The sequence below is a fragment of the Colletotrichum phormii genome (assembly GCF_030913505.1).
Source record: "Colletotrichum phormii strain CBS 102054 chromosome Unknown BDP81scaffold_14, whole genome shotgun sequence".
In the NCBI taxonomy this organism is placed as follows: domain Eukaryota; kingdom Fungi; phylum Ascomycota; class Sordariomycetes; order Glomerellales; family Glomerellaceae; genus Colletotrichum; species Colletotrichum phormii.
Window position 1 is genome coordinate 869,989 of NW_026851456.1, and position 26,822 is coordinate 896,810.

A 26,822-nucleotide genomic window follows, 5' to 3' on the forward strand; every position below is an offset into this window, starting at 1 on the left:
CACACAAGCTGCTCTTCCAAGCATGGCAAAGTTTGCCGTGTTTGCCTAGATTGCACTGCTTGTCTGTCAGCTTACACATCTGACAGGAGATCAACCCTCCTGCAGGACGTTAGTCCTCCTCCCTCTCTGTCCTGGCGCCAAATAAAACCCACCTACCAGAGCTGAGAAGAACTCACACAAGCAGCATCCAATTGATGACTTCAATATTTCTATGCTGTTTCTTTTGAGTGACAAGGAGCCGACTGGGTAATCGGAATGACAATTGAGTCGAATACTTTAGTTGACTCAGCTTTTGATCAAGGTAATGTCGACTTGAATTGCTAAAGCACGTATAGAAACGAGCTTCCTTTTGGCGGTTGCCCAGCGCTTTGGCTGTCCCTTCGGCTGCTTCGAATCATAGCAACTTTTGACGACTCCTGGGAATGTTAGCAAATAGGTCTTGCTCGAGAACCTAGCCTTGGCCCTTCTGCTACCTCACTTATACGAAAAAGTGTCGTCAATGATTCAAGGCTTGTCAAGTTCTATCGTAACTGATAGCTGTATGAAGCTCATCATCTAGGCTAGGGTATGGGCACACGTAGAGAGACGTTGGAGGCAGATGCCCAAGCACTATGGCACGTTTGTTGTGCTTGAGTGGCCCTACAGCCGCGACAAGCGCTGTAATAGCTATTTCGAAACCACGAAGAGACTCAGTGTCGGAAACAAAGCCTACGTTGTGAGCATGCCCGAAACTAAGAGATCTGGACTTGACTCAAGAATCTGTCTTTGCAAACTTTATAGGACACGTACGCGAATATTAGACGCTGACTTGATGCATGTCCTGAAGAGGTTTGGATTATCATCAGGTTCGCGTAAGTAACATATAGTCTGAAGTTTGGTGAAACGGCCCAGTCCCTAATGAATGGAGACCGGTGTAACGGAATGAAAGATGCTGCGGAATCAATTCTTCTATCAAGCGTCTCTGTTGCTCTGCTAATATGAATAATTTCAGAGTTGACAGTAGGTCTTCGCAGAAGGTGATCTTGGCATCTCAAGCCTCTTAAATGCAGTATTTTTCTCGCAATGAACCTTTCATCTTCCTTGCGTTATATGAACATGAATTCAAGCAAACTTTTGAGAAGAACATCAACTTCACGTACGCATTAGCTTGATAATGAAAAGTATGAAGTACCTTATTCTGGAGAGCGGGGCTAACATCTACATTGATTGATAATATCACAGGAGAACAAGCGGCAATTTCAAGGGGATCTACTAGTAATACTGAAGAGACTAGACTGAAGGTTTTTTTCCTCTGCACCAGATACGTGGTAAGGTACCTGGACCAAAGGATGTGATTGTGAGCAGGACGATGGAGCGCCGGGTGTATGCATCCGCTCGGCCCCTCCCCCGCATTTTAAGCTTGAACACCGTCTTAGCCCCGGCATAGCCGTGAACCGATCGGCTATGTGATGACGACACTCTCACAAGTAGGCGACCTCATAGTTTAATGTCTATGGTCGGAAATCGAGTTCATGATAAGAACATCTCCGCCGACTAATACCCTATGCGTAGCGCGGTCCGTATATATCTTCCCTTACTCAACCAGCGGATTACAACATGGCACAAGATCACAACGTAGGTTTCTATCCACGTATGTCCTCATACTTCATGCCATGCAAGGCTAACTTTGAATAGAGACACCGCTTCACTGGCGCGGAAGATGCGACAGAGAAGTTCTGCGACTTCATAGTCCGGACCAAGTTCGAGGATATTCCAGACCAAGCTGTTGCCAAACTCTTCGATCTCGTCATTGATCACATCGGAGTTGGAGCTGGCGGCGGAGCTCACTCTGAGTCGAGTGAGCACATCGTCAAGGGCGTTGAGGCTTTCGCGATGGGCTCGATTGGAACGAGTAAAGTTTACGGCAAAGAAAAGACTTACCCGATCCCAATAGCAGCTTTGCTGAACGGAGCGTTTGCGCATTCCTTCGACTTCGACGATACGCTCGCTATTGGCATTATCCACACGGGCGCAAGTGTCATCCCTGCGGCTTTAGCACAGGCCGAAGCTTCAGATGCGCCAGGTACTCTGCTGCTCACGGCACTCTCGGTCGGTTATGAGGTTGCTTCTCGTCTCGGTCGTGCCTTGTCGAGTGGTGGTTATCCCCGAGGCTTCCATAACACCAGCACAGCCGGCATTTTCGGAGCGGTTGCCGCCATCAGCAAGATCAAGGGCCTGACGACTGAGCAAATCTATCATGCATTTGGTCTAGCTGGGTCAAAGACCGCTGGCTCGATGCAGTTCCTCGATAATGGATCTTGGAATAAGCGATTGCATCCTGGCTTCGCCGCCCATGATGCCTTCCTGTGTGTTGCACTCGCGGAAGCTGGCGTGACTGGGGCTTCTCACATCATTGAGGGCAAGTGGGGCTTCTTGCAGGCTCACTCTACGAGTGTTAATGCTGTTGGGTTGACCGAGAACCTGGGCACGGAATGGCTGTATCCAGCAACAGCGCTGAAGCCATTCCCCGCGTGTCGTTTCACTCATACCGCCATTGAAATCACAGCCAAACTTGCCGCAAAGTCCGACTCACAGAAGCTGCCGGACAGGATAGTCGTAGGGTTGACTCGTGCTGGATATGGTATCGTCGGCGAGCCCAGCCCCAACAAGAAGCACCCGAAAACCATCGTTGATGCCCAGTTTAGCATCTACTACCAAGTCGCCGTTGCGTGGCTATTCGGTAGCGACATCGGCTGGGGTGCCTACGATGCCGACAAGATGGAGAGCAAGCAGGTTGCACAGCTATGTGATAGGATCGAGGTCGAGATCAATGACAAACTCGAGAAGGAATTCGAGGTGCGAATGGCGTTTTCAGGCATAGGTGGCGTAGGCGATATCGAAGAAGCGATGGTATTTCCCCTTGGTGAGGACGAGCATCCCTTTTCGCACGAGCGAGTTGAGAAGAAGTTCAGAGGCATGGTCGCGTCGGTTTATGATGACAATCATGCGGGAAAGATCTTACAAGCTGTACAGGGGCTTTCCAAGGGACAGTCGAAGGACCTGATTGATTTGTTGTGAGTGACTCGTGTGATGCGGGATTACTTAGCGGAATTGGGGTTTTTTCTCTTTCGGGCAGTACAAAACAGCCGGTGAAGGAACAGGCCCGACACGGCTCAGGTGATTCATGAGATGGTGCTTCCTATTTCGGCAACTTTGTGTTGGAGTTGGGAAATGCTTCCAAATCAGTCCAGGTGTGAAGGCGGAAGCCCTCTTCCGGACTAAAGGGGGGATCTCCCCGAAATCATGTAAAGGAATCGAGAATTCGATACCAATACCCAGCCGACCGAGGGGTGGTTGCTCCCCAGGATGTCCGGGCGAATTTGCTGTTTGCGGTTCTCTCTGGTGGTCTAGACCCGGAAATAAACTTGCAGAGGCTCGCCGAGATGGACGCGCTCTGGTGCGCTCAACCTTGCAAAGGTTCCTTAGGCACAGGCAAAAGGGCTAAATGAACACCGGCTGCAAGTGGTCTCGAGGTTCTTACGGAGTACAGAGAATAGAAACACAGATTTCTAATGTAATTATTTGCGACTAAAGCAAGGAAACGCCAGTAATTAGAGACCGAGGTCGAGCCCGAGTCCGACTGACAGCCGCCTAACGGAGTAGACAAGTACACATTCACTGCACTAGGTACTAGGTAATGGTGCCGAACAAGGAATGATACCCGATTCAACCACAGCTTCGGGCATTTCATGAAAGTAACTGTAGGTCTCATGATCGGACCTGTATGAGTGATCTTTCATCATTACGACTCCAACGGGGAGGAATCGATAAAGCTTGAGGGGATTAGGTAGTTGAGAGGAGGATGTTATTCAGTCTGCATGTTGTCCTAGAGGGACTCCACTCCGGTGAAGGCACCCCGACAAACAACAAGGCAACACCACCTCCAGAGCATCTTTCCCGAGTCAGAATATTCGTACATCATGTGTCTTGAATAGACTGACGTGTGAACTTCAGTTATAGATCGGACTCTGATGACCGTGTTCGTGTTGTTTGTTGCCATGCCAAGCTGGAATCCGGGGGATCGATGAGACAGAACCATGGGTGAGCCCCTTGTTTAGCAGGCCCGAGCGTGCATATTTAACGGTATGAGAGCACCATTTAAAGCTCCCATCTCTCGAATGGTCTTGGTGGGAAATCCCAGCCATACATGCAAAGCTCGCCACGATGGATTGATTCATCCCTCGTGCCACCATTTTCGACGGCTGTCACGCTGCGGGAGAGCCCGATTCGCCCGTGCTCTGACTTCTCGGCCGGGCGGGAGTGCGGGGGATGATACGCTTCGCTGCTACTTCATCTCGCTTCCGGGTCTGACACTCAGGGGCACCCCTTCTTCTCCAATTGCTAGACAGCGGGTGAGGCCACGAGTGATGTCGCACTGCAGCCCTTGAAGGGATCGACTCCCTTGGAACCATGTAACTGTCGTGGTAGAGTTCGGTCTACCGGCTGAACTCCTTTTTTTCGGGTGATGTGCTGAGGGCAAGGAGCGGGAAGGCCAGTTGACCGGTTCTTTTATAACCATGCATCGCCGTTTAGACGCGACCCAGGTCCCTGTTCGGGGATCTCTTCGATCTTTGGAACCATTTTATACCACCTTGCCCCTTGGCAGCTGGGGCGATATTGAAGACTTCTTCATGCGGCGCTTCTCGATACCGCGTCGCGATTGAGTACATCTTGCGGTTATGGACGATACGCCCTGGGACGAACTCCCACACGACGACTATGGCCCGGGGTTGCTCGCCACAGTGTGGACGCTCATCGGTATTGCTGGTGCGTTCATCGGCCTGCGGATATACTGCAAGTTCTCGCGTGGAAGAGGACTGTGGTTAGACGACCATGTGCTGGTTGCATCGTGGGTAAGAGTACCTTAACTGCTGCTGATGACGAAGTTGTCAATATCTAACAACAAGTAGTGCGCTCTGCTAGCTCTCGGATCGTTCATCTCTATTGACGTGTCATACGACTTTGGCAAGCACAACTGGGATATAACACCGGGAAACTGGTCGTGGCTATTGCTCTACGCCAACCTCTCTGGGTCGCTTTCGATTATCGCGGCAGCGTGGAGCAAGACGTCATTCGCGCTGACTCTGCTTCGCATCACACGGGAATCATCCGAACGATGGATGAAGCTGCTCGTGTGGTTTATCATCATCTCAATCAACACATTCCTCGGCGTCAATGTGCTCTTCACCTGGATACAATGTTGGCCGGTCGAGAAAACCTGGAGAACGGCATCAACACCTGGCACCTGCTGGCCAAAGAGCATCATGATGAACTACAACGTCTTCACCGCATCGTACTCCGGAGGCATGGACATCGTGCTCGCCATCCTGCCTTGGAAGATTATATGGGGACTCACAATGACCAAAAAAGAGAAATTCGGTGTCCTGATTGCTATGAGTATGGGCGTATTGTGAGTCTGCTTCAACGATAGTATGATCCGCTTGGGAATTTGGGGAATCCGCGAGACTAACCACTACTTCCGCCAGCGCCGGCGCTGTATCTTTCATCAAGATCCGAACAATTGCTGCGATTGGGGCTTTTGACATTATTGATACTGTCGAGTTAGTGATCTGGGGTGCAGCAGAGAGTGTCGTCACAATCATCGCTGCAACCATACCGATACTACGAGCCTTGGTCAGGGATCACAAAGCAGCACCTGCTCGATTTGCCAGCGACGAAGAGTCTATGATGCGCCGTCTAGGAGCAGCTTCCCTGGCAACGGCTACCGTAGCGAGTCCAGGGGATAGGAGGTCAAGATCTGATCTCGAGTTAGTAGAGTGGAAGGACCCAATGACTGAGACTCGGGCAGACCGATATGACCAGGCCCCGAGGCCCTGGATAGTAGGAGATGTGAAGTTTCACTCAAAAAGAGGAGATGCAATGATACCACCAAGGAATGCTTTCAAACGAGGTCATGAGGAGACGGAGTATAGTGGTTCTGTGGAGTTATCTAGGAGATTAGAATAGCCCCAAGCATTCATTGTTAACAAGTCTTCATTGACCACTTTGCAGAGCATTTATACGCAGGCATAGGTAGGTACGCTAGTATCCTGCATGTCCCTTCCGACACCTCGCTATTGTCGCTATTCTACTCTAGGAGGCCGAAAGAGTAACTTGAGTAGCGTTGTAATTGAGGGCTCTTTGGTCTCTACTTGTCAGAAGTACACGCTCAGGCCCATGTCTAGTATTCTAGAATGATCGTCATAGTGGATTGACATTTGCTTCCAAAGTTCCTCTGGGATATTGTCACGAAATAGGAATAGCATCAGTACTCTGTAATCAGCCTATCACGTGCGTTATCATGTGATTCTCTCATTTGTTCCTATAGCACCTTTCCTTACTCGATTCTATTTGGGTTAATACAAGCGGCACGTCCTTTTGTTACCAGACGTTAAATACATCATCATCATCATCATCATCATGGGTTAATACAAGCCACTTTTACCACACTTCATATGCCCATTGCTGCGTGTCATAACTCGTGACAGGTATCATGATCGCTAGGCAGCAGAATTACAGATGAACGCTAAAATCCTCCGGGAGCATCAGAAGGAACTTAGGTTGGACTTTGGTAAGTCAAGGGTGACTTAAAACGCGTGATGTGCCCTATCGCATCAAGGCGAAGTTTCTCTTTGGACTGTGTGAGACAACAAGACAACTTATATACATAGAGACATTCTTTGTTCCGGAAGCACAGTGCCGCTACCCCTCAACAACGCCACCATCCAGTCAACGTCTGACGCGCGGACTCGCCTAAAATGAAGTTACCATTCTACATCGCAGGCCTTCTCTTCTCAAGTGGTTCACACACTGCAACCATGAGACGAGCGGTCCCTAATTTCACTACTTCAGAGGCCGGCAACCCTTTCGTGGACGGGTGGTACGCCGATCCGGATACATGCGTCTACAATGGCCAATATTGGGCATTCCCGACTTCATCCTACGCCTATGACGAACAGATCTACCTCGACGCTTTCTCTTCGCGCGACCTTGTGCACTGGACCAAGCATGCAAATATCCTCACCAAAGCCCAGGTATCTTGGGCAAACAGAGCCATGTGGGCGCCCGCCCATATCGAACGCGACGGAAAATACTACCTGTACTTCGCAGCCAATAACATTCAAGAGGGAGAAACACAGATTGGCGGTATTGGCGTTGCCGTAGCAGACCAGCCCGAGGGCCCTTACAAAGATGCAATTGGGAAGCCGCTCATTGGCGAGTACCATAATGGAGCCCAGCCCATTGATCAAGACGTCTTCATCGACGATGATGGTTAGGCATACATCTACTATGGTGGCCATGGGCATGCCAATGTTGCAAAGCAGCAACTTCCCTCTCGCCTAATTTTTCTTGGCATCTACTATTAGTGTAATAAGTGGGCTACCACCAAAATCCTTAACAGCTGAAAACCCTTCACCTCTCCTCCGGCGCTCTCCCGCGATGGCCTCGCAGCCTCCGGCGGGCTCTGGACCGTTGCCGGCCTCCTCGGCCGGCCCTGATCGAGGCTCTGGACCCTCTTCAGAGCCGCCCCCATCCTCAAGGGCTAAACGCCGCCGCGAAACCGAGGCCCAGCCACTCCGGCCCAGCCTCGTGGGAAGCCAGCCCGACGCCCCAACAACAACCCCCTTAACGGCTAAGGGGCCCTCGACTATGACTGGGACAGCTACTGGAGCTGTCCTTACAGCTGTTAATGAAGAGGCTAAGCACTATGAAGCCCGAAAGGACGTCTTTATGGCTATTGCTCAGTCTGTGGACAACGTGATCTCTTGCTTTGAGGGGCCTAGGAAGCAGATTGCAAAAGAAGCTACAACCTATGTAATCCAAGCCTTGAAGAGGATTATGGGTAACGCGACTACGGCTCCGGCTCCGAGCCGGAAATGGACTGACGTAGCAGCCTCGGCTTCAACTACAGCCATGGCCGTAGCCCCGACCCGTACCCGAATCCCCACCCGGCCCGAAGTCCAGACACAGAGTCTGACGGAGACCCGGGCCCAGGCTCTATCCCAACCGAAGGAGGACCTCCGGGTCTTTACCCGTATCCCAGAAGAGGGCCTAGCGGCTGCTAGGAAGCACGCCCCCTTCGCCCTACGCCGGACAGTCTGCCAGGCCCTTAGGCTCCAGCTGGCAGATATCCCACACATCTACCATATTGTAACTGGCTATTCACTGAGACCCCTGAATAAGCAGGTCTAGCAAGCCCTCCTTGCAAACAAACAGAAACTAGCAGAGTGTCTTGGAGCCTATGAGGTTGAGACCCCTACTAAGTGGTTTACCTACGTCGTCCCACGTTGCCCTGCTAAGATGTGGACTCTTGATGGCGACGCCCTTGACCCAGCTACTCTGGTAGAAGATGAGGTCCTTGCCCAAACAGGACGTAAGCCTACCCGGGCCCAGCAGTCCCGGCTAGGTATAAACCCTATTATAAACGAAGTCTCCTGGGTCATCTCCTTCTCTGTGGAAGTACCACCCTTCAGACTATTTAACCAAAGCAGCAGGTCTCAGCTTCTCCAAAAGAAGAAGACCCTAATCAGACATGATCCTGGATGCCAGGGATATCATTCGAACCGATACTGTCACCGACAGCCACTCTGTAGCAACTGTAGCAGGCCCTCGGGATCCCACGAGACTGGGCCCTGCATAGCTAGACCGAAGTGCGCCAACTGCTCCGGCCCCTTCCAAGCTAACCATAAGGACTGTCCAGCAAGGCCCCTAGTGGTTAATGGCTCCCCTACCCTCCCAGACCGGAAGGAACTCTCCCGGATCCGCAAGGCTGGTCAGAAGGCCTATGAGGCCCTCTATCAGAGCAGCCAGGCTGGCACCCAAGCCAGCAACACCCAGCAACCTAGCAACAGCCTAACGAGCCATCAGCCCGGCTCAAAGCGCCCACGTGCCCCTACCCCTACCCAGGACTCAATTGTTGTAGCGGACGTTAGTGATGCGGCTAGCTGTAGCAGCATGGATGAAGATGAGAATGGGGCTGAAGCAGAAGGGCTGCAAGCCCCTGACGACCCAGTCCTACCCCCCCTACCCAGCCAACCTACCCTAGCTACCTCAAGCAGCAGGGCTCAGCGGGTGGCGCAGAAGCCTGATTACAACGTTATTAATGCCTACACCCACCTCGACCTCGACTCAGAGCAGTAGGCTCAGGCCAGCCTCCCCACGGGTACTACGAGTCGCCCAGTGTAACGTGGGGAAGAGAAGCCCAGCTCATACAGCTCTCCTAGAGCTCTGCTGGGCGGATCAGATCGATATAGTACTGATCCAGGAGCCCTGGATAGGCTATAGAGATAAGATGCAAATCAATACACACCCAGGCTATAACTCTTATGTACCAGCTGATTTCTGGAACAATAGAGACACAAGGCCTTGGGTTATGACCTATATACATAAGGGTCTAAGGCTGCAAATACAGCAACAAAGACCTACCTAATTAAGAGATATCCTATGGGTAAAGGTTAGTAACTTTACTATTATAAATATCTATAGGCCGCCGGGCGAGCCTAAAAACCATACAACAAGTGCCCTCTTGGGCTATCAACCGCCAGCAGGAGCCCTTATAGCTAGGGACTTTAATACTTACTGTCCCTACTGGGAACCCGGCGCCCGTAGCCGGAACCGGGGAGACGATATTGCAGAATGGGCCGAAGGCCACAATCTGGAATTTATTGGGGAAGCTGGGGCTCCAACCCATACTCATAGGCATACCCTCGATCTAACCTTTTCAAATATCCCCTTTACAGAGGCCTATATCAGCCCACACCTACACCTAGGGGCAGACCACTAGGCCATTATAACAATTATTCCTCTAGGCAAAGTCCAGGCACAGAGACGCCAGATTAGCCATCTCTCAGTCCCAGACACGGCCCTACCTCAACTTGCCGACTTAGTAAAGGTAGGAGTCTCAGCCCTACCTACCTTAAGGGAGAAACCTACTCCAGCAGAAATAGACTCCCTAGCTACCCAACTAGTCAGCCTCCTCTCTACAGCTATCCAGGCGGTAGGGAAGAGACGAACTAACCAGGGTAGGGGAGCCCCCTAGTGGACAGAGGAGTGCTCAGAAGCCCACCAAGCGACTATTGAAGCCAGGCGCCAACAAGCCCAAGAGCCTGGGCTAGCTATACCGCCGCCTATCCTAGAGGAGCAGAAGGCCTTTCTGACTACAATCAGGAAGGCAAAACGTGCCTACTGGGCTGCTAGGATTGAGGAGGCTGGGTCTAACCAGGGCCTTTATCAAGTACTAAGCTGGCGCAAGTCCAGCTTAGCTATTAAAGCCCCACCGCTAGTAGTAGACGGACAGGCAGTTGATAACAGCTATGACAAAGCACAGGCCCTACGGAAGGCCTTACTAGAGAGATTTGACGCTGCAGGCGACCTACCTAGGAACCCTTTCACTATTCCTATAGTGGCAAGGCGTCTAATACCCTGGCAGCAGGCAGTCAGCATAGAAAAAGTGCGCCAGGCGACTCTCACAAAGGCCACAACCCCTGGGATTGATGGGATTACTACAAACTTACTACAATGCACTTGGAGCTTAATAGCTACACCTATATAACAGCTCTTTCAGGCCTACGTTCAAACGGGCCACTTCCCCAGACCGTTCCGCAAAGCAGAAGTTGTCATGACCCAGAAGCCAGGGAAAACAGACTTCTCGAAGACTGGGTCTTGGCGACCGATATCCCTTTTATCCTGCTTGGGTAAAGGCCTAGAGCGGCTAATAGCAAAAAGGATGGCCTACCTTACTATCCTAGAAGGGGTTGCTAGCCCGCAGCAGGTTGGAGCACTACCAGGGAGGGCTGCAGTCGACCTAACAGCCTGTCTGACCCACGAGATCGAGAGGGCTGTAGACTTAGGGCTCACTGCAACTCTTGTAACAATGGACGTTAAAGGGGCTTTTGACTCTGTCCTAAGAAACCGACTTGTTATCAGGCTACGACAGCAGGGCTGGCCTAAGCATCTGATTAGGCTGATCTTCACCTTTACCTCTAGCCGAGCAGCCCGGGTCAGGCTAGAGGATACAACTACAGAGGATTTCCCTCTATCCTGTGGGCTACCACAAGGCTCCCCACTATCTCCTATTCTCTTTCTATTATATATAGCTGATATCCTAGCCGACGATCAGAAGCTACGGTTCGGCTATGCGGATGATATAGGTTTAGTAGCTACTAGCCCATCGCTAAAAGAAAATGCTATAGCTCTAGGCCAAGAGATCACTCATATAATTAACTGGGGCACTGATAACAAGGTTGCTTTTGACCCAGCTAAGTGTGAGGCAGTCCACTTCAGCAGGAAACATAAACAGACAAAAGACCTACCAGATATACAAGCGAGGGGCCTAACTATCAAGGCCTCAGCTAGGCCTGTACGATGGCTAGGAGTCTGGTTTGACAAGAGACTCACCTTCCGTCACCATGTCGAAACTAAGGTGGCGGCAGCAAGGAAGGTAGCCCAGTTCCTTCGGCACCTAACAAATACTAAAGGGGGGCTCCCAGCAGCCGCAGTACGAAAAGCGGTTATTGCCTGTGTCCTTCCAACAGCCTTGTATGGAGTTGAGACCTGGTATGCGGGCCTAACCAAACCAGCCCTAAACAGCGGCACCAATACTAGCAGTAGCACTGCTTTACAGATACCTACAGTTGGTACAGGACAGAAGGGCCTGGCCCGTAGACTTAGCAAAGTTATTACAGCAGCAGCAAGGGCTATCCTGCCTGTCTGGAGAACCACACCGACCAGTAGCCTCATCCGAGACGCTGGCCTTCCCACAGCAGAGGTAGCCCTCGAAGCAGCGCGACTACGCTTCGCTATACGCCTGCAGAAGGTTGACCAACAGCATCCCTTGGTCCCAAGGCTGCTGCAGTCAGGGCGGCAACAGACCAGGCTTCAAAGAACAGCTGGCCTTTTACCTAAGTGTCCAAGGCCAGCGCTCCTACAGCCGCAATACCTCCCAGGGTCCTATGACCCTACAGTTACACAGACGAAGGAAGTAGCAGCTAGGATCTTCCAGGCCTGGCTCAAGACTGTGCCAGGTCAGCATACAGTCGTATACTCAGACGGCTCCAAAGCTCCTGACGGGGCTACAGGGTTCGGCTTTGTTATCTACCGCAACAATAAACGTATAGCCCAGGGCTGCGGCCGTCTCGGCTTAGCAGAAGTGTTTGATGGTGAGGCGGAGGGGGCGAGGGCTGGGCTCCGACGGGCCCTTCAGACCTCCCAAGGCCAGCCTATACACATCTGCATCGACAATACCAGCGTTATTCAGGGGATTCGCGGTAAGGTCCCAGACTCCTCACAAGCGGCCTTCCTTGAGATCCAGGAGGTAGCTAGGATACACGATATACAAACCCATTGGTCTCCTGGGCACCAAGGTATTAAAGGAAACGAAGAAGCAGACAGCCTAGCTAAGGAGGGAACAACTCTACCAGTCCTTAGGGGCCAACTAGCTACTCTATCAGGTATCAAGTGGCTTGCTAAAGAGCGGCCAAGACGCCAATATAGACGATGGTGGAAACAAGAGGCAACTCCCCGCTATACCCAACTATGGCTCAAGGCTACCCTTGCTTGCCCTCCTGAACTTGGCCTCCCTAGGGCTGCCCTTCATCACCTCCTCGCGGCACGGTCAGGCCACGGGGACTTTAAACAATATCACCAACGCTTTAACCACACAGAAGCACTACTCACCTGCTCCTGTGGATGGATTAAGGAGGCAGACCATCTAGTCTACTGCCGAAAGACCCTACTGAGGAGGCAACAGTGGCCCACCCTCTACCCCTACAGCCGCCAGGAGCCCGTAGGACCTATAGGGTCCCTCGATCGCTACTTCAAGGGGCTAATCACTGACTCTCAAGGCTTCCAGGCCTTCCTCTGCGTGACAGACTTCTTCCAGAAGATCTGCCCGCGGTACTAGGAGATAGGTCATAACCTATCCTCCAAACGACAAACTACCTCTATTAAGAAACCAGATGGTTATAACGGAACTAGGGCACCAGTGGGAACTAGGGATGGATAGAACACATAGTAGCTCACGAGCAAGATTTGGAGGACGTCAGGATACGGCGTGTACTATATAGTATATAGCTAGAGCCTGCGACCCTTCACGCCACATACCCTCCGGGAGGTCTGCCGCAAGGGCGGCTGCGCCCTTGCCGCCATGGCGTTAAATATAAAAAAAACAAACAAACAAACCAATGTTGCAAAGCTGAACAGAGACATGGTCAGCATTGGCACCTTTTCAGATGGCACCCAGTTCAAGGAAATCACACCTGAGAACTATGTGGAGGGTTCACTGATGTTCAAGCGCAATGGAAAGTACTATCTGATGTGGTCTGAAGAAGGTTGGACGGGCCCGGATTACTCAGTCTCATACGCCATTTCGGATTCGCCCATTGGCCCTTTCAACCGAGAGGCCAAGATCCTCCAGCAGGATACCGCCGTCGCAACTGGTTCTGGCCACAACGGGATTATCAACGTCCCTGGGACCGACATCTGGTACATCTTCTACCACCGCCGACCATTGGGTGACAGTGACGGCAATTATCGTCAGCTCGCCTATGATCGAATGTACTTCAATGAGGATGGGACAATCAAGCCGGTCACGATGCTCGTCAAGGACAATTTTGATGACGGGAACCTGATTGGCTGGGACACCTCCTTTGAAGGAACCTTCTTTGTCAAGGACGGAAAGCTCAGCGCGGAGAAGGCTACAAGCGGCAAAGCCCTTCAAAACACAGGATTTGAGGATTTGATATTTGACATCGACATCGCCCTCGTTGATCCAGATGTTGGGTCAAATGCTCAAGATTCTGGCGATGCGGGTGTTCTTTTCGGTGTCACAAGCGCGTCCGCAGGAATCGACAACTTGACTGGGTTCTATGCTGCCGTCGATGCTTCAGGCGGGGTCATTTTGGGTCAAATGGATCAGAGTTGGACTCAACTAGCATCCGCCAAGTCGCCTATTCGGGCTGGAACAAACTACCACCTAAGGGTGACTGCCATTAACAAAGAGGTCAAAGTCTTTGTTGATGATATGAGCGTGCCCAAACTTACGCATACTGTATCGAAGACTACCAAGGGGACCACGGGAGTGCGAGTTTTCCGGACTGGAGCTCTCTATGATAACCTTTCTGTTGCGCATCCGCAATTAAGAGGATGGCAATTACTTACATGCGGATGAACTCGGAACAGTCAACAGGATGATTCAGCACGTGTACTTAGATCTTTCCGATGGGTAATCGTCGGGTCATCGGTACATATATTTCTCTAGGTCACACATTAGTTAAACACTCGAATCGATCACTTGCCTACTTACTAAGGTAGACTTGGATGTGACATTTCTCCATGTACAAATGCCGCTCTCGTATATTGCCATGGCAGACCGCCTACCGCAACTTCAATCACAACCATCCACAACAGCCAGCTGGTCACTTACCTAAAAGCGAATCCGATAAACTCACCCAACTCTCACTGATTACTATGGTAGTCCGATTCGAATTGGAGCGGGGTTCTAGAGAACAAGCTTCCCCGCTCAAAACTCCGTGTGTCCGAGGCATGCCGAGGCACGGGAGATCAACTCTACATTCAAGAGACGGAGCACGCAGCGCCCGAATCCGCTCCACCTGGCACACTGTCAAGGGCCACCATTCGCACCGGAATCCACGGAGTGGAAACCTAAAAGACTGCTACCGAAGGGAAAATTGGTAAGCCGTGTCTCCGCCCCAATGGAGAATGGTAGTTGTGCCTTACGTCAGTGAGGGGACGATGGGCGGAGGTATTTATCCCTTTCGGGTCCCGGCGGTCTAGACTCGACTCACAACGCCAAATTCAATTCAAAATATCACCAGACTGAACTCGAGTCACTCACAAGTCAAACACTCAATCACACCTTTCCTTCATACAACCGGAGTCCAAACGAAAAACCCGTCAAAATGCCTGCCACCGTCTCTGTCCTTTACCCCAACGAGGCCGATGCCAAGTACAACATCGACTACTACGTCGAGAGCCACATGCCCATGGCCGCGGCCACGTGGAAGGCGGCCGGCGTTCAATCCTGGAAGGTCACCAAGTACTCGGCATCCCCCGACGGAAAGCAGCCCAAGTACGCCTTCGCCGGTATCCTCACCTTCGACAGCGTCGAGAGCATTCACAAGGCGCTTGCTTCGCCCGACACGGCCAAGGTCATGCAGGACGTCCCCAACTACAGCAACAAGGAGCCCGTCTTCTTGATTGGCGAGGACGCCAAGGAGGCCACCCTTTAAGTGCCCTCACATGGCATGATATCTTGGACCGGGAGGAGCGAATCCGTTTATGAGCACCGAGCGGAGGAATGGATCATGAAGACTGCGCAAATACGTACCGCAGCTATATCGGTGTTGGTATCCCTATCACAGGGAAGTTGGTTCGAACCGTAGGGTCCTGGGGGTGACGAAGTATCAATATCTCTGTATAAAAGGGAGATTCCAACCGTAGGTTGGTTGGGTAGTCGCGGTCTAATTGTACCACCTCGAGGTGGCCCATGCTCTTGCCCTTATCCGCGGTCGAATTGGACTTCCAATCCGACAATCGGGAATAGTAGCAGTAATGAAGAAATCTTACGACACATGAATTGGGGGTTCACCAAGGAAAGATTCGCTACTTTATCTTGTTACGAGTGACTGCAGCAGAGATTCGTTGACTAAAGTACGAATGGAATAGTTGAGACCTCAACAAGCCTAACGTTCTTCATGCTGCGTTGAGTTCAAGTCTGTAGGAGACAGCGCCCCGCTGTTGCAAGGGAGTCATCTGGAAACCAAAGCCTGAACCTACATGTAAGTACCTAAGGTATGCGCACCTGCGAGTTGCGAGCGTGGCCTCGATTAAATACCGGCACCCCCGTCAACACACACTCCAAGCGGCTCCATTGACAAATGTGTCCTTGTCACTGAGCATCAAGATCGTAACATCAGCCACTTCCTGGGCCTTGCCCACGAGTGTTGGGGCTGGGAAGTCCTTGCCCACCCTGGCCAGGTGGCCTTGATGCGTGGGCGTATCAATCGCACCGCTGCCTCTTCGATAGCATCCTATTAACCATAACGAAAACCATGGAAGCTCCCAACAATACGCAGTTAACTCTGGCCCTGTCGTCAACTTCCATAGCCGCATTGCGAACCATTCCCAGGGACGCATGCTTAGAAGCGGCAAACACTGCACGCTTTAAAAAACCTTGGGGTGAAAACATGGTTCCAACATATGTGCACAAAACTTCCGCCTCGAGATAGGAAGCCAGGGTTTAGAGCTTCAGCGAGGACATGTAAAGCTCCCCTGATGTTCAGATGTTGAGGTTGGTTATGAAGTCAAGTTCGGCATCGCTGGTTTCCTAGATGGACTGAGTGCCCAATTCATGGCCACCGCAACCAGCAAAGTTGGCAACGCCATAGACCTTGCCTTGTTGCTCTGCGTCTGAGTCCCTGACTGCATTTTCAAGAGCTACGCTGTTGACATCAGACATCCCAACCTTGGCACCTTTATTGAGCAGACCTTTTGCAGTAGCTAAGCCCGTTCCAGATGCCGCGCCAACCACAATGATGACTTCGTTCCTCAAGCCGGGAGACATTTCGGCCATGTAATGTATGCGACTTCGGGGCGACAGGAGACGAGGAAATGTGAAAGTAAGCAAAAGACGTACATTTTCTGGAGAGGGAAACCCCTTAATAAGCTGTTTATCAGACCGTCATTGCATCACGTCATTGCATCACGTCAATGCTTTCATACTCACCGGATCTCGTGATCTCTTTCAGACTGTTGCTAAGTTGAACCCAAGAGCACGACAGCTTCACTGTTAGCTATTTTTTTCCGCCAATGCACGCAAACGCAGCTCGCTGACACCCGAAACTTGCGTGTTGGGACAACGGTTTAACCGCAGGTAAGGTTAGGGGCAGGAGCTGTTCATAACCATATTGCCATTTCTGGCTGATTTCAAGAGTACACTTGGCATAGAATTGTGCAGCTTGCGGAATGTTTCTCTTGTCTTCTAGATTCTATCAACCTAGATCATAATAGTGATGCAAGCCATGCAGCTAGCTTGATCGTTCATTGATTGATACTCGGTCGTCGATAGATAAGTACCTTCGTGATTACTCCTCTCTATGTTATTTAGCTGTTTAGAACGCTCCAACATGCCACTGGTAGCATGCAAGTAAATCTCTGTAGACCAACTTCTTCACAACCATGTCTCGAAGAACCGCACTGCTTGTAGAAAAGCATCCTCTTTCGCAGCCTTTTGTACAGGATTGTTGAGATCAGGGTGTGTAGCAAACCCATGAGGTGTTCCGCCATAAAGCGCCATTGTGAATGGCTGACCGGTGGTTCCCATGGCTGTTTCAATTTCCACCCTCCTCTTCGTCAACATGCCTGTATCACCCTCTGCGCGGCGTAGAAGTCAGCAACATATCTCTGAACTTTGGGAAGTGAAAGAGTGTAGTGCGGAATATGGACGTACCAGCTACGGCCAAGCTCGCAGGTCCTTTAATGGCCTTAATTTCGTCATCGCCGAGTGCGCTTGGATGTGCAGCAAACCCGACTTGCACCCCCTTTTTGTCGGGGAGCCCAAGTGCTCGGAAAACATATCGTCCACCGAAACAATACCCGGTCGAGGCAATATTGCGGACACCCATTTGTTCTCGCATGTACATGATGGCTTTCTCAACTTTGGGGTCTGTAACGCTAGGCCCATGTGACTTGAAGAACTCGCTTGCGTTGAACCCCGACATTGAGCCTTCGGTTCTTGGCTTGCCGTCCATCAAGTCCGGGGCAACGGTAATGTAGCCCGCGCGGGCAAAGCTATCGGCGAGACTTTGAGAACATCAGTTATCCAGAGCATAGAATTTACCCTCTATGAGTGTATGGATCTTGGATATACTCACAGCATGTTCTCAGTCGATTGAATTCCGAACACGTCAGGCAGCATGAGAACTCCAAATTGTCTCATTGGATCCGGCCCCTTTTCGCTCTTGTTTCGCGGCATCGAGACGTAGAGGTCAACTGAGTTCATTAGTAGACGTCACTGAGCGCAAGACTTAGTGATGGATTGATCACTTACGCCCATTGAAAGGAACAACCTTTCCAACCGGAGTGCCAGCAAATGCCAAGATGGACAAGTCAGCGACGTACGAACTCCTACTTTCCGCTAGGGATACTAATCCCAAAATCGCAGAAACGGCATAAAGGTATCGCATCGTGACAAGCTTCTTGACCTAAATTACTGACAGGAAAGCACAACTTGCACGCACGTGCTCGCTGGGGAAGACTGATTGTTTTAACGGACCAGAATACGCGCAACCTGGGATGTAGACCCTTTCCCGAGGCACCGTACCTGCATAGAAACGGCCTCACAGAGGAGACTCAACTGCATTTTGACTCGGGACCCGAAGAGCATCATGCCGAGAGTGTCCCTTGACTTTCGAGGGTGTGGCAAGCTGCTGATGTACAGAAAGCTTGCGCCAATCTGGGAGCTAGAGGTGCCGGCGAGGTGCTCGCTTCAGCCAGTTTTATTGTTTGATCTGATCGAAAGACAAGACGACCGGAGCTAAAGCAAGGTGAGCCAATTGTTCTCTTAGTTGTCCATCTCATACATGGCTGGTGCTGCGCTCTTCGGAGCGTTTCGGGGTCGTCTCAGTCAAAGCTTGATGAGATGAAACGAACACTTCCTCCATCTGCAACGAAGAGAAACAAACGGAACATCCTCTATGACTTTCTCCCAGAGCTCCGATTGAGCTATGAATCCAATTGAAAGACAAGATGCGACCGTACTATCGTTTGTTTTGTTTCTGAGCTCAAAGGAGTGCAAATCCTCGTCACCCTTCCACCTCCTCGACGAAGAATGTTCGTGTATTTGAGTGTTTATTGGCATACCTTGACGATTACCTGCATAACTCTATAGACAGGCGGTATCCTCAAGGAATTGAAGTCTGAATGAGGGCCTATGAAAGCCTGCGGAACTAATAGTCATATCTCTCAAAATTTACCGCTGTCCCCCCTGCTTCCCATTGGTGTGAGGATTTAGTTGTATCGGCCTTCCAAGTGTGAAGAACGGCTTGAGGCAATAGGATTTCTCCGCTCACATATATTCCATAGACCCAACCGGCATCGGCCCTGAAGCCAAAATATGAGGCTACTGTGAGTGACAGACCCAATATTAACACGATGAACATGAGCTAGCATAGTCAACCGCGACGCTATGGGGTAGGAATCTGCGTAGCCCAAGCGGTCGATACCTCCCCGCCCCCCACATCCGCTGGATCCTAAGGTTGTCCGCCAGCAATGGTCCAATGTGGGGTATCTACAAGTCTTGGACTCAGGCAACGGCCAAGTTTGAATGGATGGAGAAGAAATAACTTAGTTGTATTTGTTCTTCTTGACGGGTACATGTAGACCATGTAGTAGCATTACGAGTAATATTGATTTCAACATGGCATCTTTTTACCCCGAAAAAGGCGTCGCTATGAGACGTGGAACTGCACGATACGAAGAATTTCGGAAGTCTTACTTCAATAGAGAAGAAACCGGCAGATATCCAACTGAGATACATGTTGCAAAAACCTCTCAGGATATCGTCGAAGCACTTCGCAAGGCCAGAGAGCTAAAGGTCTCAGTCGGTGTCCGATCTGGGGGACACCTCCCTTCCAAACCCTCCTTGGTCCACAACGGAATTCTTATTGACGTCAGCAACATCAACCATCATGTTCAATACAATCCGGTCACCGAGGAAGTCGAAATGGGTCCTGGAGTTCGTGTTTATGAAGCTTGGAAAGCCACAGACGCCGTTGGCAGATTCTTTCCTTTCGGGCATGCGCCTGACGTAGCACTGGGAGGGTTCTGTCTAGCGGGGGGCCAAGGTCTTTTCATGAGAGCATGGGGAGCTACTATAACAGAGTGGATTGTACGATTGGAGATTGTCGTTCCGGATGGCCGAGTGCTGATCGCAAGGCGGACGGAAAATGCAGACCTCTTCTGGGCCGCTCGAGGCGGTGGTCAAGCATTCTTCGGGGTTGTGACGCGAATCTGGAGTCGGACCATACCGAAGAAACGTCTCCTCTGGAGATCTACAACATTCACCGTTGGTGATAAGTTCGAAGATCTACTCACTTTCGCTTTCAAACGGAACGACGCCATGCCAAGGAAGTTCACCGAGTCGGCCATTTGCGTATTTCATCCAGAGTTGTTCGACAGTGAAGCAGGAGAAGTTGTTCCCAAAACATCCCCTTTGGTGATGGCGATCAATGTTTGTGCTTACGCAGATACCCTGGTCGAGGCTACTGCAATGCTAGAAGTCTGGGATGGAGTCCCTGAAAGCATCAAAGATTGCCTCACTGAGACAAAGTCGACAACGGAAGCGAGCTGGGAGGAGTTCTTCGAGCTTCAGCGACAGATCAACCCAGAATCACCAGACCAGAAATGGGGGATCAACAGTATCCTCAACGATCCTTCAGTTCCTCTTCCAAAGGTGAGGAAATATCCATCAAGGTACAGATGAGATGACGCTGACGCACGACTTCCTGATATCTCAGCTGATTGAAGCCATCAAACCTGCAATGTGCGACTTGCCAACGAAGTCGTCCTTTGGCTGCATATACATCTGTGATACCGTTCAGCCAGACGAGAAGGATGCCGTCTTCAGCATTCCTCAGCAGTACTACATATCAACATTCAGTGGGTGGAAAGACCCTGCGCTTGTACCTCGAGTCCGAGAAACCATGCGGACATCGTACGAAAAAGCTGAAGCTGTTGCTTGTGGGATCTACAGCGCTGACTTCGACCAGTCCAAAAACTCATTGCATTCACCTGGGGTATGTGCCATCTTCTGACTGGGGCTAGATGAAAGCACTGCTGACGTGAATTCAGATCAAAGTTTGGACAAATTCAGCTCGCGCTCGCTTCATGGAGATTCGAAGGCGGTGGGACCCTGATGATCTGTTTGTGGGATACAAGGCTTTTGATATTGACTTCCAGGCGAAGCCAGCTCTCTAAATATACGGCTATAGATGAACGAAGAAAATCTTTTCCTATGCAATTAAGTCAGATCAAAGGACTTTGTCTGGGAGTACTGGAAGGCGGTCGTATTACTCTCGGATGGTAACCTTGTACTCCCCTCACGACTCTCATAATAATGGGTCTCAGGAGGGGACGTGTAGAAGTTCTCTGATGACATGGGTGCCCTTTACCACATAGTAAGGTGAAAACGGCGGTGAGCAATCAAGAATGTAAGAAATGAAAGATTAAAATATGGAACGATTGAGCAAATAAACAAACGTTGTGGCGGTTGAATATTCCATAAACAACTAGAAAAATTCTAGATTGAACAAACAAATGATCGAGTAAGTGGATAATCCCGAGATGCTCTTTCTCCACTCTGCACCATTGTTGGCGAACTTGTCCCGCGCCTCGCGTTCCCAACGAGAAGTGTTGAGATGAAGACTTCGGAATGAGGAACAAGGCCCCCGGTGGCTTTATTACCACGCCAAATACCGCGCAGAACAATGCGGGGGAGCGTCGACGTGGAGGTAGCTTGACACAATATATGAAGACTGGACACATCCGCTTTGACCGCATGCTGGTTTGGGGTAACGAGAAAAGTTCGCGGCAAAACATATATCATTTGTATAGAAACACCATGAAGGACCTCAAAATCCTTCTACCCTCGAGTAGCGCCGTCGACCTTACCTTACTTGATGGAGGAGGTTTCACTACAACAGACGACACGAAGATCCACGCAGACGGGCATGACAGGCCATATTTTCTTTACGACTGGTGTTTCTATATCCATCACAGAGCATCAGGTCGCAAGATCCTTTGGGATCTTGGTATTAGTGATGTGAGTCGAGGACCCTGGAAACTACATAGGTGCACTATTGACATTCTGGCCTGCAACAGGACCGACAAATGTACACCCCGTTCGTGTTGAACTACCACTGGACAAGCTGCAACCCAGTCGGACCACGCCGACGGCTTGCAGACCAGTTGAGAGACCTTGGCGTGGAAACCTCAGAGATTGACACAGTGCTCTTCAGGTATTGTTTCTATGATCAAAACCAATTACGTTCATTGGGATGCCAGGACAATTAATCGGCTAGCAGTCACGCACATTGGGACCACTGCCGTCCGATTAGAGAAGAATTTCCAAATGCTAAGGTCATCTTTGGCCGCGGAACCACGGCACACTGCTCTCCCGGGCATATCCAGAATGATGAAGTCCAGCCGATGGCTCAGTGGGACTCTCGAATTTTCGGCGATGACAAAGTTCGGACAGAGAATTTTCAAGAGCTTGAAGGCTCGTGGCAGTCCTGGGGACCATTCAAATCAGCAATGGATTATTTCGGGGACGGCAGTCTCTGGATCATCGAAGCCCCTGGGCATATGGCAGGCAATCTCGCAGCATGTGCGCGTCTAGAATCGGGCGAACGCATCATAATGGCCAGTGACTGCTGCCATTCAAGGTTAGCCTTTTTCCGTACTTCCATATCAAGGGTTTTCACGCCATCTTTTACAGAGCCTCTTGCATTGGACTCATCTTTCGACAGAACAATAGTCTGACATTCGTGCAGGGACATCTTTCTTGGTCACCGAGAAATCGCCAACGTGGAAATGGCCGACGGATCCCGTTTCTGCTTGCATGAAGATCTAGACAAAGCGCTTGATACGATTTCGAGGCTCAGAAAGGCAGCTGAGGAGTATGAGATGCACATTGCGATGGCTCATGATGCTGAGTTCATCAAGGACGGCAATGATCCTGTGTTGATGTCAATCTTGCACCCCATGTTTGATAGCACTGTCCTGAACAGAATCAAAGCTCATGGAAGGCCATGATGGTCCAGGAAAACATTCTTTCTGGCCCGATAAGTAGTACCTAAAGAAACAGATGCTCACATCATGCTGTTAGCGTTGTCACTTGTGAGAGCTGGCCCCTGCCACTTCCCCGCAGTCTTCCCCAGCCATTGCCGATATAAACATCACTTATCCGTAGGGGCTTCTGGGGTGCAGAAGGCTCCATAAAGCTTGCTGGGTTCGCCCTTCCATCGCTGCCGACGGTGTGGTGCATGAGATGTGACGCTAGGATGGGCCCCTTTGCTGCGGGAGAAGCTGACACAGCCCTGATTCATCAGCCATCAGCGAGTCGCAGGCCGTGGATTTCAGACTCCCAGGGCACTGACAGGTCAATACGCATCAGGTGCGGAGAAGAGTGTAGGGGCTGTCCTGGTCCCCCGGAAGTCAAGCCCGGCCTCTGTCGGCATCTCAGGAATCCGACCTGTTGGTAGCGTTCCTTGCCAACACCACATCATAGCATTTGAGGCTACCAAAGCACTCCTTGAAGCTATTCGAATCGACGGAGGGAAAGCATCGAAACACGATCGCCGCGTTCAGAGATACAGAGCTTACAGACAACACGTCCATGTCTTCAGGGCCCGAAGGAAATCCCTCCAGCGCCGCGCGAAGAGGTCGACCACGACGGCAGTACAAGTGTGCGCACTGCGCGAAAGCCTTCAAGCGCAGCGAGCATTGCATTCGGCACGAGAGAACCCATACACACGAGAAGCCCTACGTGTGTCGATACTGTCACAAGTCATATGCGAGGAAGTAAGTACTGGCAAGGCTTTTCGAACTGAGACAACCCACGGATTCCGGCTAATGGGAAGCTTCTAGGGACCTCGTAACGAGACACGAGCGCACACTTCATGCGAAGGAACAAGCAAGAGAAAAGATTGGGGATGTGGTGACAGTGGCATGCGCGTCACTGGCGCAAGCGACAGCTTTTTCGCCGTCGAGAGGCAATGACTACATGAACGTAGATCAAGACGACGACGAAAGATCTGGCCAAGAATCTCCAGACTCGCGGTCGCCAGACGAAGGCGCCGCTTCTTCCACAACATCACCATGTTCCAGTCAAGCGCACCGTGCCAGTTCTCGACGGAAGTCATCCTCCCGGCGGACAGCCGATCCTGATATCGAACTAGAACAAATGTTGATGTCTTTTCAGCCATTGACTGATCAATCCTTCGAGGTGCGTAGGGATCCAAGAGCCACCGAAAGTCGACCCGCAGATATCTTCCAGCATGGTACTCAACGGGAGGGAAATTTGCTGCCTCTTCACTACTTTCACGACGTCGATCCAGTTGAAGAGTTGCCACCTTTAGATCCAGCCTTATTCATGGACATGGATTTTCCTTTCGAAAATATTGCCATGGACGTACCGAGTAAATATCCAGCAGAAAACGGACATGAGACCGGGGCTTCAGGGGAACAACCCCCGCGTCATCCACAACACCCACCAGAGGGAATTGATGCTGCTGGTCCGTCCATGAACGCAACCGAAAATAATGAGTTGTTTTCACCGAATACGCTGGCCCACCTCGGCATGAGCACATTTAACCTATCGCCCTTAGCAAGCAACACCGCCGAGCAGAGAGATGATCGCAGACAAACCTTACGCCATCCCAACACTGCGGACCTTTCAAGCGGAGGTCCCCCTAGATGGGCTAGCTGCCACACATCGCCGGGTGGCAGCGATCTCCCTTCTTTACTCGAGGACGGGCGTCAACAATATCCGACCGTCACCTTTGATGAAGACACGCACATGTCTCTTCGCAAAGACACATCATCGCGGGTGAAGTTATCAACTGTGGACTTTCAGCTGCCCACTGCCAAAACATTACAAGGCTTCTTATCTGCTTACATGACGAGTTTTCATAGCCATTTCCCGATCATTCATATGCAAACCTTCGATTTAGCGCACACTCCAGGCCCGTTGGTGCTTTCGATTTGTTCCATCGGCGCTCTTTACCGCCTGGACCGTCGTCGGGCGCGTCATCTCTATGACTTGGCGATCCGCAGTGTGGAACAGGTGCCTCAACCAACCAAGGATGATTCCAAATCCATGGTAAAGGATTACTTTCTTTGGTTCGTGCAGGCGAAAATCCTTCTCAGCTTTTATGCAGTCATGAGCGGGGAGAAGGATCTAGTCGATGCAACGATGAAAGACAATGGCTTCTACACTTTGGTGAGTCTACCTACAGTATCTTGCAATGAGTCGTAGTAGACAACTTCGAAAGAGTTGTACTGACTGCCTGTTCAAAGGTCTATAACAAGGCTCGAATTACGGTAGAAAACACTCAAACAGAATCATCCGAGATGACATGGCACACATGGATCGAGCTCGAGTCATGGAAACGCGCGCTAGGGGGCATCTTCATAGAGAGTACCCTCACTATGGTGATCTACGACGTCAACCCTGGATTTCATGCGACCCAAGATCTGGACATTGAAACATATCAAGATGAAAAGATGTGGAACGCAAGGTCACCTGCAGAATGGCGAGAGCTCCGCACGGCTGCCTCAAAAAGCTCACCAAACAGCCGTCGGCACACGATAAAGGACGTTCTCGTTGACATACTACTGGAAGGGAAGTATCATGCCGATACAATACCGTACCATGTCTCGTCTTTCACCGCACTTGTTCTGACCCATGCGATTGTGGTTCATATGTGGCAGAGATTACAAATCTGCCAGGCCCTCGCTTCAACATGTTCGATGGCAACGACAGGCAATGGTGATGACCAAGACCCACTCAGAGCTTCGCTTCTTAACGGAGCCATGCAGTCGCTGGCTCGGTGTGGTGCTTTTCTCAAAGGCGTTAGCAGTGAGTTGCGTCAGCCACGTCCGGAAGAAGACGAGAAGGATAGGGAGCTCTCACTTGTCTTCAATTGCCAGGCAGTCTTACGTATTGCTTACACCAGAATGTCGAAAATCGCCACCACTCCCTGTCGAATCAGCCTGTTGAACCTCGAAGACAGGGACATTGAGTCATGCGTGTCATCATTCGTCAAAGGCAGGATGGAACGAAGCTCCCATCTCCTTGAGATGGTATCAAAGTCCTTTGAAGGAATGGTTGTCCCAGTCAAGATGGGGCATCTTCTGGTCCGGAAGACTGCTGCTTTCCGATGGAGTATCGAGCACGCTGTAGCAGGGTGGACTGGTGGTAAGTGAATCCGAACAAATTCCCGAAAGCTAAAAGATAATTTCATCACGCTGATATAGCTATGAGCAGGTCTTCTTGTGTCGAAATGGGCCCAGTCCATGGAACAGGACATGGTAGTTGGGGTACAACCAAGCCAAAGCGAGCTGGAACTACTGACTTTGATCCGAGAGACTTTAGATGAGGCTGAGTGCGACATCGGCGAGGGACATGCCCTCGCCGCCGGGATCGCCAGGACATGGGGCTGGTTTCTAAAAGATGTAGGTGATGAGATTTTGTCCTCACGCAGTATTGCACGTTGATATACTGATTACATTTCAGGTCTGGGTATGGGGCATAACGCCACGGATGGGAGGAGTACTGAATCAACTGGCCGATGCGTATCAGGACGCATATGATGCCAACCGCCGCACCTCTACCGGCTCGCCATACAACGTAGAAAAGACGGGTCTAAGGGTACATCAAACATCTATGTTGCAGAACGTGTTTTGCTAGTAGTCAAATACGTCAAGCGGCTGTAATGTTGAGCCAGAAGGCACAACTCAAACTTATTTCCCGCAGGCTAAGACAGTAGACAGAATATCTAGGGAGCTATACGCGTTATGAAAGAGGAAAAGACAGGAGCCGTGAGTTAATCACTAAGGCGCCAGGAACTGCGAGGTCGGAGTTGATCATTCTCTCGTGGGGAATCGCTAGGCGCAAGGGAGAGCAGCGTGCTGAAGCCTTCCTAAGTAAGGTACCTTGATAGGTCGCAAAGTAGCGAGTTGGAAAGAATGAGTTTCTACGTAAA

General features: G+C 50.9%; 11 protein-coding genes across 11 annotated transcripts; 9 read left to right on the plus strand and 2 right to left on the minus strand.

Annotated features, from left to right (window-relative positions):
• Positions 1-212: 212 nt before the first annotated feature.
• BDP81DRAFT_432036 (uncharacterized protein) lies at positions 213-968 on the plus strand. The gene is made up of 2 exons (XM_060590733.1): positions 213-715; positions 781-968. The coding sequence occupies exons 1-2, from the start codon at positions 612-614 to the stop codon at positions 857-859; spliced, it is 183 nt and encodes a 60-aa protein (XP_060443419.1). The 5' UTR covers positions 213-611; the 3' UTR covers positions 860-968.
• A 628-nt stretch (positions 969-1,596) lies between these two features.
• On the plus strand, positions 1,597-3,057 carry BDP81DRAFT_451313 (uncharacterized protein; the record flags this gene model as incomplete). Its single annotated transcript, XM_060592615.1, has 2 exons — positions 1,597-1,614; positions 1,675-3,057. 2 exons carry the CDS (start codon positions 1,597-1,599, stop codon positions 3,055-3,057), a joined length of 1,401 nt encoding a protein of 466 aa, XP_060443420.1.
• A 1,516-nt stretch (positions 3,058-4,573) lies between these two features.
• BDP81DRAFT_53425 (uncharacterized protein) lies at positions 4,574-6,032 on the plus strand. Its single transcript, XM_060595954.1, has 3 exons — positions 4,574-4,892; positions 4,950-5,449; positions 5,526-6,032. The coding sequence occupies exons 1-3, from the start codon at positions 4,719-4,721 to the stop codon at positions 6,004-6,006; spliced, it is 1,155 nt and encodes a 384-aa protein (XP_060443421.1). The 5' UTR covers positions 4,574-4,718; the 3' UTR covers positions 6,007-6,032.
• An 825-nt stretch (positions 6,033-6,857) lies between these two features.
• Positions 6,858-7,316, plus strand: BDP81DRAFT_407952 (glycosyl hydrolase; the record flags this gene model as incomplete). Its single annotated transcript, XM_060589034.1, has 1 exon — positions 6,858-7,316. The coding sequence occupies one exon, from the start codon at positions 6,858-6,860 to the stop codon at positions 7,314-7,316; it is 459 nt and encodes a 152-aa protein (XP_060443422.1).
• A 5,867-nt stretch (positions 7,317-13,183) lies between these two features.
• Positions 13,184-14,206, plus strand: BDP81DRAFT_324302 (glycosyl hydrolase; the record flags this gene model as incomplete). The annotated part of the gene is made up of 1 exon (XM_060584875.1): positions 13,184-14,206. The coding sequence occupies one exon, from the start codon at positions 13,184-13,186 to the stop codon at positions 14,204-14,206; it is 1,023 nt and encodes a 340-aa protein (XP_060443423.1).
• Positions 14,207-14,957: 751 nt separating this feature from the next.
• On the plus strand, positions 14,958-15,287 carry BDP81DRAFT_323590 (uncharacterized protein; the record flags this gene model as incomplete). Its single annotated transcript, XM_060584806.1, has 1 exon — positions 14,958-15,287. The coding sequence occupies one exon, from the start codon at positions 14,958-14,960 to the stop codon at positions 15,285-15,287; it is 330 nt and encodes a 109-aa protein (XP_060443424.1).
• A 616-nt stretch (positions 15,288-15,903) lies between these two features.
• Positions 15,904-16,621, minus strand: BDP81DRAFT_462573 (uncharacterized protein; the record flags this gene model as incomplete). Its single annotated transcript, XM_060593912.1, has 3 exons — positions 15,904-16,069; positions 16,125-16,269; positions 16,417-16,621. The coding sequence occupies 3 exons, from the start codon at positions 16,619-16,621 to the stop codon at positions 15,904-15,906; spliced, it is 516 nt and encodes a 171-aa protein (XP_060443425.1).
• A 606-nt stretch (positions 16,622-17,227) lies between these two features.
• On the minus strand, positions 17,228-18,242 carry BDP81DRAFT_323693 (dienelactone hydrolase; the record flags this gene model as incomplete). The annotated part of the gene is made up of 4 exons (XM_060584815.1): positions 17,228-17,430; positions 17,507-17,859; positions 17,931-18,048; positions 18,107-18,242. The coding sequence occupies 4 exons, from the start codon at positions 18,240-18,242 to the stop codon at positions 17,228-17,230; spliced, it is 810 nt and encodes a 269-aa protein (XP_060443426.1).
• A 1,265-nt stretch (positions 18,243-19,507) lies between these two features.
• BDP81DRAFT_323776 (uncharacterized protein) lies at positions 19,508-21,033 on the plus strand (the record flags this gene model as incomplete). Its single annotated transcript, XM_060584826.1, has 3 exons — positions 19,508-20,509; positions 20,574-20,852; positions 20,908-21,033. The coding sequence occupies 3 exons, from the start codon at positions 19,508-19,510 to the stop codon at positions 21,031-21,033; spliced, it is 1,407 nt and encodes a 468-aa protein (XP_060443427.1).
• A 597-nt stretch (positions 21,034-21,630) lies between these two features.
• BDP81DRAFT_432052 (beta-lactamase-like protein) lies at positions 21,631-22,930 on the plus strand. Its single transcript, XM_060590734.1, has 4 exons — positions 21,631-21,877; positions 21,937-22,073; positions 22,140-22,499; positions 22,608-22,930. Exons 1-4 carry the CDS (start codon positions 21,677-21,679, stop codon positions 22,867-22,869), a joined length of 960 nt encoding a protein of 319 aa, XP_060443428.1. The 5' UTR covers positions 21,631-21,676; the 3' UTR covers positions 22,870-22,930.
• Positions 22,931-23,208: 278 nt separating this feature from the next.
• On the plus strand, positions 23,209-26,822 carry BDP81DRAFT_432054 (uncharacterized protein). The gene is made up of 5 exons (XM_060590735.1): positions 23,209-23,637; positions 23,704-25,057; positions 25,135-26,035; positions 26,105-26,292; positions 26,354-26,822. Exons 1-5 carry the CDS (start codon positions 23,453-23,455, stop codon positions 26,525-26,527), a joined length of 2,802 nt encoding a protein of 933 aa, XP_060443429.1. The 5' UTR covers positions 23,209-23,452; the 3' UTR covers positions 26,528-26,822.

What these genes read in the sequence shown, in the direction of transcription:
- BDP81DRAFT_432036 (XM_060590733.1), top strand. Translation starts at nt 612, where the DNA reads ATGGCACGTTTGTTGTGCTTGAGTGGCCCTACAGCCGCGACAAGCGCT. An exon ending in TCGGAAACAAAGCCTACGTT is followed by an intron (nt 716 to 780) that starts GTGAGCATGCCC and finishes CAAACTTTATAG; the next exon opens with GACACGTACGCGAATATTAG.
- BDP81DRAFT_53425 (XM_060595954.1), top strand. Translation starts at nt 4,719, where the DNA reads ATGGACGATACGCCCTGGGACGAACTCCCACACGACGACTATGGCCCG. An exon ending in ATGTGCTGGTTGCATCGTGG is followed by an intron (nt 4,893 to 4,949) that starts GTAAGAGTACCT and finishes AACAACAAGTAG; the next exon opens with TGCGCTCTGCTAGCTCTCGG. An exon ending in GCTATGAGTATGGGCGTATT is followed by an intron (nt 5,450 to 5,525) that starts GTGAGTCTGCTT and finishes TACTTCCGCCAG; the next exon opens with CGCCGGCGCTGTATCTTTCA.
- BDP81DRAFT_432052 (XM_060590734.1), top strand. Translation starts at nt 21,677, where the DNA reads ATGAAGGACCTCAAAATCCTTCTACCCTCGAGTAGCGCCGTCGACCTT. An exon ending in GGGATCTTGGTATTAGTGAT is followed by an intron (nt 21,878 to 21,936) that starts GTGAGTCGAGGA and finishes GGCCTGCAACAG; the next exon opens with GACCGACAAATGTACACCCC. An exon ending in ATTGACACAGTGCTCTTCAG is followed by an intron (nt 22,074 to 22,139) that starts GTATTGTTTCTA and finishes ATCGGCTAGCAG; the next exon opens with TCACGCACATTGGGACCACT.
- BDP81DRAFT_432054 (XM_060590735.1), top strand. Translation starts at nt 23,453, where the DNA reads ATGTCTTCAGGGCCCGAAGGAAATCCCTCCAGCGCCGCGCGAAGAGGT. An exon ending in TGTAGCAGGGTGGACTGGTG is followed by an intron (nt 26,036 to 26,104) that starts GTAAGTGAATCC and finishes AGCTATGAGCAG; the next exon opens with GTCTTCTTGTGTCGAAATGG. An exon ending in GGGGCTGGTTTCTAAAAGAT is followed by an intron (nt 26,293 to 26,353) that starts GTAGGTGATGAG and finishes ATTACATTTCAG; the next exon opens with GTCTGGGTATGGGGCATAAC.